The sequence below is a fragment of the Strix uralensis genome, chromosome 5, assembly GCF_047716275.1.
Source record: "Strix uralensis isolate ZFMK-TIS-50842 chromosome 5, bStrUra1, whole genome shotgun sequence".
NCBI classification, from domain to species: domain Eukaryota; kingdom Metazoa; phylum Chordata; class Aves; order Strigiformes; family Strigidae; genus Strix; species Strix uralensis.
In genome coordinates, this window is record NC_133976.1 from 71,464,513 (window position 1) to 71,481,062 (window position 16,550).

General features: G+C 36.1%; 1 protein-coding gene across 4 annotated transcripts in view; it reads right to left on the reverse strand.

Annotated features, from left to right (window-relative positions):
• DNM1L (dynamin 1 like) overlaps positions 1–16,550 on the reverse strand; it is a 42,478-nt gene that overhangs the window by 8,380 nt on the left and 17,548 nt on the right. For 2 of the 4 annotated variants that reach the window (XM_074871553.1, XM_074871552.1), the window contains 15 exons: positions 15,459–15,505; positions 14,269–14,340; positions 13,598–13,684; positions 12,628–12,790; positions 10,587–10,707; positions 9,853–9,984; positions 9,348–9,554; positions 9,027–9,147; positions 7,520–7,675; positions 7,319–7,408; positions 6,249–6,341; positions 4,650–4,706; positions 3,346–3,423; positions 924–1,091; positions 161–270 (listed from right to left, as the gene is read on the reverse strand). In XM_074871553.1, the coding sequence (XP_074727654.1) occupies positions 161–270; positions 924–1,091; positions 3,346–3,423; positions 4,650–4,706; positions 6,249–6,341; positions 7,319–7,408; positions 7,520–7,675; positions 9,027–9,147; positions 9,348–9,554; positions 9,853–9,984; positions 10,587–10,707; positions 12,628–12,790; positions 13,598–13,684; positions 14,269–14,340; positions 15,459–15,505 (1,702 nt within the window). The remainder of the gene's footprint in view (positions 1–160; positions 271–923; positions 1,092–3,345; positions 3,424–4,649; positions 4,707–6,248; positions 6,342–7,318; positions 7,409–7,519; positions 7,676–9,026; positions 9,148–9,347; positions 9,555–9,852; positions 9,985–10,586; positions 10,708–12,627; positions 12,791–13,597; positions 13,685–14,268; positions 14,341–15,458; positions 15,506–16,550) is intronic. The other 2 variants (XM_074871555.1, XM_074871554.1) reach the window with 1 other exon arrangement.

The following is a 16,550-nucleotide window of genomic DNA, read 5'->3' on the forward strand; positions in this document are numbered from 1 at the left end:
TAATTCTGTGAAGTCAGGTTTTACTGCTGCTGCTCCTTCTAAAAATTATCTTTCTGCTTGCAAACGTAAGAACACAAGAAAATAACAAGAATATATACATGACTGTTGAGATATCACAACATTTGTATGGCTTAAACATTTCTAGGAAGTTTTGTTTTACCTGTCCTGAATATTCTTCCTGACAATAAGGAAGTAAGATTTAATAAGTCGTTCAATCACTTCACAATCTCGTTGCTCACGGGCAGAAAGTTTGCGTGCAACAGGTACAGGCTATGTAAAAAAACCAAAACAAAACACCTCAGTTTACCAATTCTGCTCATTTTCATAAGTAAATAAAACTCAAACTGTGGAGTCTAAAATAAACTATTGCTTTTAATCTCAGTTTGATAGATGTAACTTGTCCTGCAACAAACCTCTTATTCTTCAGAAATAAAAGACGAAATCCAGATCTGTGAAACAAAGGTCAGAGGGCACCACTGCTAAATTTTTTTTAAAAGCTCACTAAAGGAACTAAGCTCTCCAAAACACTTAAAGGAGCTCCATCTACTTTTAACTTAAGTAGTTTTTAATGATTCTTTTCCTCTAATATAAAAATGCCAAAAAAGAGCAGGAATTTGAGTTGAGACATGAGCTAAGATTTGTTTCTGTACAAAGAGAAATCTAGACAAGGAGTTCACTTGCACAGGAATTTGTGAACGGAAGCCAGTTATCCCAAATAATAGGCTGAAATGGGGTGGGGAGGGGGGAGAAGGACTGGGCAAGCAGGAAAGCAGAAGAGACTGACTAGAGCTCCCTGTCCCTATAGTGTTAACTATTTACAAAGATATCATATATTAGTAGCAAAGTTACAAGGTCTGGAATTCAGATCTTTTCTTTCCTGAGCCTGAACTACAAAGGGGAGGTATTTGTTCTTCAAGACTCACCACATCTAATAGGTTTACAGCATGTCCTTTTTGAGGACTAGCAGGTAGGGCTGCAGCTGGCTTGGATTTTTCCTCTGCCGACACCTCTTCTGATTTTGAGGGTTTCAGCATTCCTCTCCAGTTGCCTGTTCCAGGCTCCTGAGATGTATCTCCCACTCCAGGAGCAGCCTGCACAAACAGCACATTGAAGAAACATTGGAGTTAGAACTTGGGCACTGCAAAGCAGTGTCTGATCAAATCTGTTATTACTGAGCTATAGGTAAGACTCACTAAAAATGAGATTTTCATATGTATATTCCCTTCATTCTATTCTTCACATTCCCCACCTTTGTTCTTCCTTTGCTGCTTACAGCTGACACAAAGTACCCGTAAAATGAAAGCTTTTAAAATTTGTATTCTTCCTAATAATGGTGTGAAAATGCCTCACAGAGAAGCTCCCCAGCATTTTAAGGGTCTACGAATCATTTCTGAAATATGGAATGGTCTTCCTAAATCATTTGGCTTTTACCACTTTTACCATACATCCTTGGAGCAACACAACCTATACTATCAGGATCATTCTGAAAGTATGTTTTGAAGATCACCACCACTCTTTGAAGACTTGAATTTAAATTCTTTGGTATTTTATTGAAATATAAACTGAAGTTTCTTACAGTATCAGCTAAAAAATACACATATTTATGTTTCTGGGTACCACAGCTATGAACGTATTTGTGCTGCCTTCAAAAAAGCCTTCAAATTACAGAAGGCTTTTTTTGTACCAAATCAAAACAAAAATCTCCATCCTCTGGAAGTGAAGATCAGAGTTTCTGGGAAGTTCCAGACAAAGACACTGATCTCCTGAGAAAAGCACATAACACCCAAGTCTTTAAACATTAGGAATCACTGGACAAAAGAAATATTAGTAGATGGTATCCACCACATTAAATTAATAAAAACCCAGTTTATTTTGATGTGGAACAGTAGTAATTTTTATTTTATACCTTTCCATAAGCCTAGTATCCACGCTATTTACTCCTGTGCTTTAGAATCTATTGCTGTTTGAAAAACATTCAAGGTCATTCAAGGCCCTGAACTACTACTACTACTACTAATTGTCTTGTTTCAGATAGAGAAGGAAATAAGCTAAATTTATCTATTGTGTTTACAATTAAAACACCACAGGATGATCTTGAGTCTTAAATAAAGAGTGAGAAACAAAGCATGGCAAATAGAATACCAACAGTTGCATACTAGGAAGAAACCCAGCTAAACTGGGCACATCAGAAATTTTCTTAAAACTTCACAACTGTTCAGAGGCACTGCAAAAGGATACAGTATAAAAGCTCAAATCAACCTCTGCTAATAACAGAGAGCCACTGATGAGGAAGCTCTGTACATTATTTCTGATTGCAAGATAGCTACTCAAAATGGCAAAAATCCCTCTGCCACTCTCATTCAGTATTACTGTGGAGCCTGCTCTATCTCCAAAGCAGTTTCAAAAACAAAGCTACATTCTTTCACAAGAAAAAGTGTTGAGTATGTGCCACCTAATAAAGGACCGGTTTTGTGGGAAACACGAATTAAACCAAATTTGGCAGCATCCTGCAATTTCTTAAGTCACAACAGTATCCTCACAGCAGCTCTTGATTTCTTTTTAATGTTTGCAGTATATCAGAACCTCTAATGACAAAAATAATCGTTAAAATTCTACTACTGACTAGATTTTGACTGTAACTACTTTGTTCAGGACAGAAATGTCAGCTTTGCACTAGAAGCTGAATGTGCACATGCAACGAAGCAGAAAGCCTGAATCCTCTTGGTACTCCTAATACACAAATTTGTGACTACCCATCTTTTCTGACTCCAAGTGAAAGCAATTAGCAAAAAGAGTATTTACAGTAATGAGCTGTTATTTTAACACCTAAAGTGTAAAAAAACACTGCAGAACACATTTCACAAATAAGTAAACCAGAGATTGAACGATTATGTGAAACACCAAGAAGGAGGTTCAGTTTGAACAAAGCCTAGAAAGATTCCCTGCAGGAAGCAGGAAACTCACATTTTTTAGCTTATCTTCTGTCCTCCTTCTTTAACTGTCAACACATTAAAAACATGCAGTTTAACAACCATGCTGAACACTTTTGCTTACAATACTGTTGCACCAAACAATCTACTGACTACAGTTTAAGACAAATTATGCTACATACTTGCAGCACAATATATTGTATCCAAGGGTTTAAACAGAAAGCAGTGACTCTGCCACCTACTGGCACATACTTTGCCACCTGCCACTGCACATACTAAAATCCGTAACGCCAAGCAGTCTGTAGGGTGTACTGTGTCAGTGACAGAGCACTAAATACAACTGCTTTCCATACTACCTGGGGTGCACCACAACAGAAATGTGCATGCAGTGCTTATAGGAAAAATCAAGACAGACCTTGCCATCAGCCTCAGCAGAAGCAGCAGTAACAGTCTCCTGGGAAGCAGGTGTCAATGCACCTGGAGCTTTAGTAGACTAAGGAAGGTAAAAAATGCAGGGAGGGAAAAAACAAAAATTCAACTGAAGACCACCAAATCTACCTAGCAAATTTCATACACTTTTACCTACTAGCATCTTTAAAAATCCAGAAAGGAAAATACTTTGAATTTGCAAGCAGAACAGTAATATAAGCAGAAAAAGGAAAAAAAAAGCATCTCCAAGACAGTTAAGAGACTTTTGGCTTATCTGGCCTTCAATTTCATTTCAGCTCCTACACCGATGATATAAATATGAAGTCAATAAAAAGAAGGATCAAAGAGCACTGAAAGCAATCTCTAGATAGCTACCTTAAATTCCCAGTTCATCCATTAGCTGGCTTCTACTGATTAAAGGCAGTAATATTAGACACATTCCGGGACTTTGTCTCACTTTTTAATCTTATTTAGATTAAATTAACCTTTTTTTTTTTATATTTAGACTTAATGAACCAATTTCTATCAGCTGTATTAATTCCCATTACAACCCGTGAGGAGCTTAAACTATATTTTGTGTATTTCGACTCTAAATACTTCACATAATATTAAATACCTAACTGTCTAAAGTTTCAGCTGATTATCAGACCATTCATTTCTACAGCCAAGCAATGTTCTCCATGACATTTGGTTCTTCCACCCATGTACTTACTTGTCATTGAACTAATCCCAAAACCTGGTAAAACTAAGCAAGCTCCAGAGACAGAATACATCACTGGATAACAGTGACCAACTGAAATAGTCACTTCCATCATCTTCTCTCCCCAAAAAAAACCAAGACTGCAATAAATTGCAGTTTTAAGAGTGACTTAAAAAACCCCCCACCAATCACCAAGTCACTATGTTGGCACACTGAATAGTTTAAAATCACTTGTTTAGTTTTGAAATCAGTGTCTCAGCCATAAATTTAAGCATGCAAGTTCTGACTCCATCTTTAACAACTGCAGTCATTTTAAGCCTTACCTCAGATGACATACAAGTAATAAGTGCAATATTAATGTAAATTTATAGACAAATCTTCAGAAATCCCAGATTTAAAGACTTGGCCAAAACTTCACCTTTGGAAGAATAACATTCCACTTCTGTCTCATGAAGTCGAGAGAAAAAAAGTCAATACCTGGATGCTCCCAAGTCTGTTACTAGGGCAGCATATCAAAAGTTCCCAATACTTAGATCGGATCAAAAGAGAATGCATTAACTTTAAATTAATAAATAAAAATCAGCACTTACCTTGTCTCGTGGCACAGAAGAAGGCAATTCCCGAGCTAACCTGTTACGCCTTTGTTCCTTTAAAAACAATCCAGCAAGACCTCAATTATGTTGATACTCTGTATCAACACATGCAAGATTCATATTTTACAGATTACTTACATTTTAGAGTCAAACACTATTAATTTCATCTCATCCAGTGTCATGTAGTCATACTATGATTCTATGAAAACCTCAATTATTTGGATAAAACTACTCTGATTACCTGGTCAAAAATAAATTCTCAATATAAAAACTTTTGCAAAACTTAATTGCAACACACTCCATAATCTAGAGCCTTTAAAAAACAAGATCAGAGCCACACAGTTTGGCTCAGCATAGATACCATACAGCCCTCATTCAGCTTTAAATCTTCAAAGTAATCTAAAAGGATTTGATTCTGTGGCCAGCAGGGTTAACTATGATTAGCCCAAAAGGAAGGAGGAATTCACTTTATAGCAAAACAGAATTTGAAACAGTCAGGACAAAGATTTTTCTTGAAATTAAAAACTGATTGTCCATTGAATAGGATAAAATGTTTTACATGCTTTGTTTCTTCAAAAATTTCAATGTCCTGTTCAGGAAAATGTTGGAAAGATCTCATTTAAGTAACACATGATAATACAATAATCTCGTATGTTCAACTTCACAAAGTCCTAATTTTTGTACTCATGGCAGTTTGCATGCATATTGTTTCTGAAATAGATTCAAGAGCAGTCTACCAAGGCAAACTCAACTGCATACCCAGTCAATACAGAATTTATGTATAGAAGAAAATAAAAGTTAGAACTAAAGAGCAGAAATGGTAAACATAATAAGCATTTAAAGAAATGAACATTACTATGAAAGAATGTTGGATAAGCAGGGAAACACAAGAATATTAGCGAGCTCTTAGCCAGATGTATAAAGTACTGCAACAAAACCAGACTGCAAGAAAGAATTGAGCAGATCAGCTGTAGGACAACTGCTTATATAGGATGATGACAGCCACAAGTATTAACAATCAAAGCTGGGTTTGAAAAACAAAGACCACTGAAATTGTAAAGGGCTTCTGGGAGATTAATGGAGAAAACTGCCTTAGGGAGATTGAAGCACGATAACACAGAGATGCAAGAACAATGCTGAAATTAAGCAGAAATTAGAACTGGAATAGAGCGAACAATACTCATTCCTCTCATTCACGAAAGGATAATGCATTATAGCTATTGACACATTCTGTCAGAGACAAAATGCAGTTACTTCACCATTAAAGAGTATTTCACAACTATCTAAAGTTTCTCTTCCAAAGATTTCATTTAATAGCCAATACTCAATTAGGTGCCCATCTTATTTTCCAGACAGAAATATAGTCAGAATTGCTGTCAGTGAAGTATCAACCATTACATTCCTGAATATGCAATATAAATCTAACAAATCAACAGATCACAAGGTATACACCATGTTTGTAGTTGATCACATTTTTATACTTCAAAATGTAGAACAGTGCCTTCAATGAAGGAAACTGAAGCATTTGTTCTTTTACCAATTATTTAGGCTCTCACTTAGAGTCAAAAGACTTTTTAAGAGAATGTATTTTCTTACCTCTATGTTGTTATTCATTAAACCACAGGCATCAGCAAAGTCTGGATGCTTGGTATTGATATAAGCTAACTCAATGGCCACTAGATTATGAACCTGCAATGCAATGTCATTCACAGTTCAAAAATTCAGTGAGTAAATCTAATGCTATTGAAGAGCAATGACCTACAATGCTAAAAAGCGTAGTCTAACTGTCCATGGCAAAAGACCATTCTCACTGCCGCAAAAACATTAAAGTTATGATCCAGAAGGCAAGAAGAGAATTCATTCATTCACTGCAATACATTCAGACCTTCAGCCATTTTGGATGGTACATCAGTTTAACTTGTTAGCTTTTCAAGCTAACCCCTCTCCAGCAATAAACAAAACTCAGCAATTTAATGAGTGTAAGCTATATAGTAATGAAGTGAGCTACACAGTCAACCTTCTGCCACAAGCCACATACAACATTTACACCAGTGAAAGATGGCTCGCTATGGGGGATAGTGAGCATACAGAACAATTTTTGCTTTTCACATCAAACATATGCAATAACTTAAAGTTTCCTCCCCAATAAGCAGCCCAAACCAGACTTTTATATTAAAACGTATTTACTCAAAGCTAGAAATTGAATTTTTAGATCTCACTAGCTAAAGGACATTATGAGTAAAATCAACATTGTGTGTTGATTTTACCGCTGAAACACACAGAAAAAGGACTACAATTTAATTTTCATCATTGCATCATGAACTCTACAGTAAATGCACAGCTTCTATTACAGGGGAGGGAAATATACCTACATCAGAAAGACTAGGAGATGTTAAATCCAAGTTTTAGTAAAATTCTTCTTGGGAAATTGAAACACGTGGGACAACAAGCTGAAGAGGGTTCCCCCCACTGTTTTGGTTTTTATCTATCTTCTAATACAGAAGAAGTTTCAAACCATGTATATATTAAATACCTAGCTATTTAACAAATATAAGTTAAGATTCCTTTAATAATTTGGGTTCCTGACAGTACAGAGCAAACAAAAGCATCAAGACTCTGGAAAACACACACTTTTTCCAGCAAAATTATAGTAGATGGATGATTACCATTTCATTTGTGACAGGAAGTCTTCTACGCAAAAGACAGGTTACTACTTCAACTATGGCATCATGCAATTTAGGAAACCTCAGTAATTCCTAAAACCAACCAAAAAAAATACTGATGAGACTTACAGAATTTTTGGGGGAAATAGAGGGGAAAAAGAAGCCAAATAATTACAAGCATAATTCTAAAACATGCATTTTTACCTGTGTACTGTAATTACTACAATGCTGTATAATCCTCTGCATTTCTTCATGAACCAGCTCCACACAGCGCAAGCTAGGTTCTTCTAAACGTTTGATTTGCCTTTTTACAAGCAATTCAAATGAAACTTCAGGAACAAACAAGGCAGGACGGGGACCCTAGTTCAAGAGGGAAAAAGCTGCTAAATTGTGTATTAAAACAATATGCATTTCTAAGTAGTAGTATCTGGTGAAGTACAAAATAAATCACGTCACAGTGGCTTGCACCCAAAAGAACACTCACAACAGATCTTAAAATATGTGACTAGAATATTTAAATATAAAAGCTATAAAATATAAATAAAAATATGCCTTTAGGACAAACTGTTAAATAATGATTAACCAGCATCTTTAGAGAATCTTGAAGATTTCTACCTACTAATGTCACTCTAGGCTTACAACTATTAACAATTCTTTTCACATTTGTGGATCTAAGTTTAAATGAAATTTATTATAAAGGCAAAGACATTCTCTTCCTAACTTCAGAGAGAAAAGTTACCATTATTTGACAGTCCTGGGCATACAATTCTTACTGCAGGGTAGGTGGGTTTTCTGTTAAGTATAATCATAATACAGTGTCACTGATCTACAGTGTTTGGGATAATTTCATTTATGACCATACAGACCAATACTTAGCTATACATAAAACATTTTTTACCTGAAACTTCCTTTTTTTTTTAAATTAAATGAGCTTTAGAAACACAAAGATGTGATGTCACATATGAACAAGACATCTCTCCTGTTAGTAAATGCTGTTTTACATCTTACATTTACAGAAGGATGCACACAGATCATTTGTGCAGAGTATCTAATGCACTCCAAGTCTGAGGAATTACTGGCCATGCAGAAACCTGACTGCCTGTTCACACCCAACAGAAGACAGTACAAAAGCAGACTTACGTGTTTGACATCCAAAGTCAAGCTCTAAGGAGTGAACATTCTATATACTGCAAATTTTGAAAGTGAACTTACTCTTTTAATTCTTAGCAACACCAATTCCCATATTCACAAGAAGCCAAATCTGTCATGAACTGAACCACTGAGAAGTTGTGTCCCTTATATATAATTAAAATATCTGAATGTGTCCTAGTATATACATCTCAGACTGAGTCTTCATAACTAAGAGAAGTGCTTAATGCAAAACAAATGCAGAAGCAGCCTTCCATCACCATTTCTATAATAGCTTCAGCACAGGGATGCTAAAGCTGGGCCTGAGCTTTATTTCAGCCTGTAAGTAACAGTAATGAGATGTAAGCATTCACCTTAAACTCATTCCATCTAGGATAATGGCTGCAAATTTGGATATTGTCATTTCTCCACTTAAAATACCAAAAAGCAGGATTCAGCCTCTTCATATTAACTCATTCACCTGAGATTATTGATTCACAGGACTGAAGGAGCACAAATTTGTTGAAACCTTATCTTTAAATCCAATATATAGCAACAACACTTAGAAATACGGAACACTCACAGTAGCATTTCTAATGGCAGTCAGAATATCAATTGTGTTAAGGCCACCCAGTGGGTCAACAGATTCTAAAGTTCTTCCAAAGGTCTCATGAAAAATATAACAGATTCTGGCTCCACCGCATCTGAAAGAGTAAAGTAACAACTGAAGTAGCAAACAAGAAAAGAAAGCTCTCATTGCAAACATTTTTTACAGTTACTTGGGTTCAATCATTTTTGAGTATGTTATGCTCTAGAGTAGTACTATGGCAAGTGAAAACCAGCAGGAGCCACTGAGTCAATCTAACTACTCGGTCAATATTCTAGAAAACCATTTGGTACTTACAGCTCCGAAGTCTCTATGTATTTTGCTGTTCCTTCAATAGTGTTACAATATTCTGTGGCAAATTTGGTAATAAGCTGCAATAAAGTGGCACTTTTGTCCTCAACAGGTTCCCCATAGCTGTTTAGCAGAGACTGGTACTGAGCAGCTAAAACATTGATTCTGGTTTTGAGTTCTGGCAAGCAGTCCCTGATATGATGCATCAGTAGTCTAAAAATAGAAAACAGTCCCTCATTAGAAGGGAGAAGAAGTTTCAGCTTTATCATCCGCATCAAAACAAAGATATGAGACAGAAAATAACCACCAAAGGAAAACATTTACTCAGGAAAGTTACAGTAAATTCAGAAACAGAATTTGGAATCAGTTTTCCTTAATGTATCACTGTACAGCACCAAAAGAGAAAGGAAAGGTAAAAATAAATGTTTACACATATTTCTAACACAGCAATCTATACCTTAAAGTACTGTTAAAAGCACACATTTGTTTTATTTTACACAATATGTAATACCTGTTCAGTGTTCTAGCAAGATACTTGGTTCCGTTTCGATTGGCTAGGGAAGGATACTTCTTTTGAAGAAAACCATACTCATCACGAATGGAATCAGCTACACTCTTCTTATTGTTAATATCCAATTGACTTCTGAAGTTAAAGGCAGAGTTACACGCTAGTTAATAGATGCAAAGTAAAAGCAATACACACTTCTGCTTTTCTGGACAGGACATCTAACAGCTGGTTTTTGCTTTACATGCATAATTCATCTTCCTTAGACAATAAGGGGTTTTATTTGTTTTTCCATGCAGCATAGTCAACAAATCAGTATGGGTAGCAGCACAGACCAAGCAACACTTATCAAAACTACATGAGATTTGACCTAGCTAATGCAAAAAATAAAGTGAACAGTACTATAGCCATATGCAGTTAGCACTAATATATACAGTATCTGTATGATCAGTGCTAATGTGAACAGCTGACCAGAAGCATCCCCGAAGCTAAAAAACAACAGTGGAAAGAAGTGACCCTACAGTTCTTTTAGAAGTGTCCCTACTCCTTTCTAAATCAGCAGTTGGTTGAGTGGAAGAACAACTGACAGGCTTTTGAGAAGTGAGCTTCTTGCTTACTCAGAAGTTTATTTCAACATCAAATTACCTTACTCTTAAAATCGTATTCATGGTTAAAAAAGGTGAAAGCATTACTTCATATCAACACAGTTTTAAAAACATCATTAATGTGCCTAGACCAACCTGTTCACTACTCCAATGATGCCAAGTTTGACTGGAATCACCCTCCCCATGAGCACATCCATAGCATCTGTGCCAGCATCCATAAGATCCAGCTTTGTGATAACAGCAAGGGTTCTTCGACCTACCAAAAGGAAAAACTCACTCACAGGGATGTTTTTTCTTGATTGGGGTAGCTAAAACTCCTCATTCAAAGAGCTCCTCAGACAGCTGCATGAAGTTTAATTCTGCAAACCAGCAAAGACTAGTGCAAGAACATGTAGTATTAGTCTATCTAGAACCCCCCTTATTAACAGTATAAGACAGTATTTGACAGGTACTGCTCCCCACATAGGTCTGGTTACAGAAAAAGATTTAGGCATCATGCATTGTGAAATTATAGTCATTACAGATTACAACAACATTTTTGCATGCTACATGAGGTTAGAGGCATTACTAAGCACTTGTGAAGAAGACTAAGTAAGGCAGGCAGGGGACTCGCAAGTATGAGTGGACTGAATGTGTTTCTAGCATGTATGTAGGACCAGATGCAATTGCAATCTGTTTGGAACTATATTTGAAATACCACTACCCACTGGAGTGGCCGCTAAAGGAGGCAACAGGCCCACTACCAGCACATTGCATCAAATAGATAGCTGAAAGCCCCAAGAGACTGAATAGCTTGAAATCCATCCACTGAAGAAGCTTTAGGGGATTTAATTTTGCTAATGTAACATTTTTATTGAATATGTGACTGAATGTTTTCCAAATTAAAAATAATCTCCACATTTAACACTGTGGAGGAAAAAGTGACCTAAATTCATTAAATAGGTAAATATTGCACATCAAAACAGGTAGGCTAACATGCACAGGATTTGACTGTGACCTTAATATTTCCTGGGCTCTTGGGTCTGAAAACATGGCAAGAACTTTTTCTTTAAAATATAACACACTTTCCGAGTCTAAAACTAAACCAGTACTTCAGCAAAATCAGTAGGTTCTTGACTTCTGAAACTTTCAGATGAATGCAAGTCAGAAAGTCTACCTACTTTTAGTACTTGAAGTTCTCATTACATACCATTATTCCTACACTACCTGCAACATAAGCTGCCACTCCAGACCTTTAAGAATTTTGGGAAGTGATCCAAAAGTCACAGCCAATCATTTTTACAGGGGTAAATTAAAAGGAAAGGGTCTGCTGCCTTGAAACAGGACAATTTGACTGAGAAGACTGCCAGAAGAGGATCTCTCTTGAGGTTATATGGCTGTGGAACCTGTAAGGGCTTAGGCAGACAGGCAAAGCAGACTCAGTTTGAAAACAATCAAGAAATGTTATACTTTATGGGAAGAAAAATTTAAGTGTACCAACACTAAATTTTAGCCTAATTTCAGTATACCTATTTTCCAAGTATACTCTTCCTACAGTGCCATTTATTAGTCAATGGTACCGATAGCACTTTCCATAAACAAGAAGCAGGCACCCAGTAACTTCAGATCGGTTTCAAAGTCATGAGGCAAATAAAAAACTATAATCCTCTTTTTAGATCAAACCAGTCAGTTCTGTCATATAAATGCAGGGCACCAAAATGGTTACTGACTGTATATATTAATTTTATTCTTACTAAAAGTCACTAAACTAACAGTTAAGACAGTCAATTAGTAGCCGCAGGATGGCATATTTTCTCTAATAAAAGAACATTGGACAATAAAGCATGAAGTCATCCTCACAGACCACCGTAAGATACTAAAAATCTCAAACCCCCCAACATTCTGTAATGCTGTTTTGCTGCTCTGGAAACAGAAGTGGCTCCTGTGACTACTAAAATAGTTATTTGGCCTGTTAGTAAGCCAGAAACCTATTAGATATTAGTTCATCACAGCATCCTCTGAGTCGCAGAGACTGCAGTAGGAAGTCTTTAAGCAAATAAAATAATTGTATTCTCTAGGAAATGCAGTGACATTTGTTGCTCTTACTACTTTTTGCCCAAATGACTTCAGCTTTTATTTTAGAATTTAATTTAAAAAAGAAGTTGAATTACAGGATCCAGTTTTTCTTGCTGCTTACCATCTGGATCCACCTCCCGTGCAATTTTAAGTGCTTCTGAAGTGGCCATGTCTGTGTTAGCAGCTGTGACTGCCAGAATAATTGAATTTGGGTTGCTGATGAATTGAAGGATTAGCTCTCTTATTTGAAGTTCAATGTCCTTAGGCTGATCACCAACAGGCACCTAGAGAAAAAACAACATAGAAGTGTTCAAAATTGTGTATTTATGACTCCATGAGATCACTCATTGTAAGTTCATACCCTATACCACAGTATAAGGCAAGGTTTTCCTGCCCCTTCCTTCCCCCTTCACAAACAAACAGGAAAGAAGAGGAAGATCTTGAAAGGTATAAAAATCAAAACCACTCTCTTATAGGAATAAGAATCAATTCAAATTACTTGATACTGTTGTCAAGAAGACTTGGTATCCAAGAACCACCTGCACAACTGGCAGAGGGGGGTGTGTATGTGTGCACAGGCAGGTAAAGAAGTCATCTTGTCATCTTCATGCCACAGAAAATTATTCAGTATAAAACCTGAACAAACAGGACCTGAACATTTCTTCTAGTGTATCCTCACTTTATACAGCTTCATATGCAAAATACACATAGCAACTTCTGAAGAAGAAATGGGGAAAACATTTTCAAACTTGTCAACTACCGATCTATCTGCAGGTGCAACTCTGGAGTGCTACCTCTTCTATTAAAAAGAACATGCAGCCAGCACAACACTTCCAGTCCCTCAGAATATATAGAATATCTAGAAGGAGGAAGAACTTAAGCAAATCTACTTCTTACAACAGCGAAGAGCACCAGAAACCCAAATCTTACACCAGAAGACGGTGACATCTCAAATTTGTATAATCAACTACTTAACCCGAGGAAAGCTGTTTATCTAACAATACAGAATAATGCCAAAGAGTGAACATACACTCCTTGATTCAAAATACACTGTTCACAGTGAGTCAGAAAAGAAGCATTCTGCATCTTACCTTTGTCATTCCAGGTAAATCCACAAGAGTCAGATTTACAACATTAGATGAAAAAATCTTAAGATGAATAGGTTCGGGACTGATCCCCTAGAAATATATTAATAATAAAAATTAATCACCGTACTGGAATATTTAAATGCACCCTTTAGAAAGCCAAAAGCTGTATTTTCATACTAGAAAAACATTGTTCCATCATACACCTTACAACTACGTGGTGAGGAAATAAAAGCCAGACCCATCTGTCAAGCAATTCCTTTGTCTTTGGAAGCGGCCCTGTTTTCCCCCTCAATATAATGCATAAAAGCTTTTATATTTCAGTGATTATACAGATATGCAAGAATACTCAATTTTATAATTACGCATAAAACCATTTATGGTTTTATGTAAAACCATTATAAAAACAGAAGCGAGTTTAACATGAAATTATTTTTTTTTCACTTTTATTACGGAAACTGTGAAATAAAGCAACAGCAATTCTCTGCATTTTCTTTTAGTTGAAGTCATTTATCTCACTAACACAGTGGAAAAAATCTCAAGATAGCAAGCAGCATTACTGTGTTCTTCATTAGAATAGTTCAATGCTTTTTGCTTTTAGTGGCCAAAACTGTTCAAAAAAGGTTTAAGCAGCAAGACAATCTATAGAAGACAAAGATGGACAGTGCAACATTTACCTTGTTATTTCCTGAAATCCTCTCTGTTTCATTTTCTATTTCCTGACGAATTTCATCAAAATCTGTATAGATCTGAAGTACAGAAGAAAAAAATGGTTTAAAAATCAAAGACAGCATCCACTTACCTAACTGCAAAATAATGCGCTCTTCTCCAAGACAGTGAAAAACTCTGTGACTAAGTATACAGAAAGTGAGAAAAAGTAAGAATGACTATTAGCCCTTAAGTTAATGCTAACAGCAATCAGAGCTAAAAATTACAGAAATTAGAAGCCTGGTATTTAATCTGTTGATTACTACTGTGAGATGGCAGTTATTAGCACTTATTACTCCATCGATATCAGACAAGGTTCAAAATAGTGTTCATCTAAAGAGAATTTCAAACACTTATAATCTAGCTGCAATCCTTTGAAGTTAATAAACAACATGTAGCCTGAACCTCTTCTCATCTCAAAGGGGACAAAGAACAAGAACAGAGTTTCATTTTTAAATTTTTCCATTCTTGTCAAAACTATTCTCCTTCCACCAATCCAAAATAAGTTAGCACAGCTACCCTTGCACAGGTTCCCTCTGCATTCCTCTCTAGATTTCGTTCAATTTCTAGCACTGCCTAGAAGGCAGGGAAATCAGTTTGAAGTAATAAACACTTAAGTAATTCATCTGCCAACAAAAAAATTACTTTCTTCAAGCAAAGAATTAAGCTTTGACTCTCTTATTGAAGTCCTAGGTTATCTGAGTTTCTGCTTCTCCCCCCTGATGCGCATTAAGCTCTTCCTTTTCATAGCTTTCTAATAAATCTCTGAAGTGGCCAATTCTTCAGTGGACTGAAACAACTTGTGAATATGTATTTCCTTGTCTTTGCAACATCCATTCTAAATTTACCAATGCACCAAAAAAAAAAAAAAAAATCAACAAAATAACACAAAAGGGATTAAGATAATTCAGCAGAGTCAATGACTCACACAACAACCAACCATTGACAAATTTTCTGTCTTGAGTTTAAGAGAATGTTTTCAGAAGTTTTCTACTCAAAAAGCAAACCAGAAAATCCTCAATATTCTGGCATGCAGTATAGCAGGCAGAATAATATCCTTTTTGGGAAAGTCAAGGGAAGAGATACAGAATTAAGTATATATATATATATATGATAGCCTATTTATGACACTGCTACTCCATCCTCAGAGTAAACATACCTTATTTTTGGTGTGAAGAAATTTACCCCACTCTTCAGCATCTATCTCTGAAAACAAAGCATTGATACATGAGGAAGAGAAAGCAGATTTTCAATGACATTTTTCCAATATCCTGTTTGTTGAAAACTACAATGTGATTTTTTTTTTTTCCCCCAAGCAGCAGGAGAAAAATTAGTCTGCTTTCTATGGTTAGATGTTAAATAGCTCAGTACAAACACATTTACAATTCTGCTTATTTAAACACTGCATTTCATTACTCTTTTTAATTTGTCCCTCTTACACAAGGTCCACCTTCTTAAATGTGACTGAGCCAATCAGCTATCCTACCATTTTTCAAAAACGGTATGGTCCATTAAATATCAGCTTGCAACAGAAAACAAAATAATTATTAGCAATAGCTTAAAAAAAACCTGAAAAAAATACCAGCTTTTAGCATCTTTTCTTTTACCATGCAAGTGAGATCAAATTACAGCTGAAAGAAAAAGTTAGAAACACCTGTAGAACCAAAACCAAGCCAACAGAAAATATGTAAGAATTTTGCATAACAATGAAGTCTTAGGAGAACATGTCTCTTCCCAAATCTGTCAAGGACCAAACATCTTCACTCTTGTCAAGTCACCACTGATGTCCAGAATTACTTGGGGGCTACTCAAGAGCAGTCCCAGAAACAGCAAAGGAGGTTTTATCAATTCCTGCTTCATAGCACAGGCAGCTATTTGAGTCACACTGCAAGATACTCACTTTTCCACAACTAGGTTTCCAAATATTAGTGATAAGTTCCATTCCAAATTTTTAGTTTGTGGTTGCTTCCCCTCTGCTCCCCGATACAGCAATCTGCTCTAGAACAGTAGTCTACAGGAAATCTGTCCATTTGGCAAACACACTGCTTACCTACAATCATGTCATCTATAACACATTTTTTCCACTCAAATTGAATTTCAACGTACTGATCAATAGAGATTTTTCTTTAAAGGATTTGGGAATTAAAAGTGCAGGAAATTCTATGAAGCAGCAATGGCACAGAAGAAAAGCAAAAATCATCTCATTCTAATGCAACAAGGTCAGAAAACTAAAAATCAACAGATCACAAGA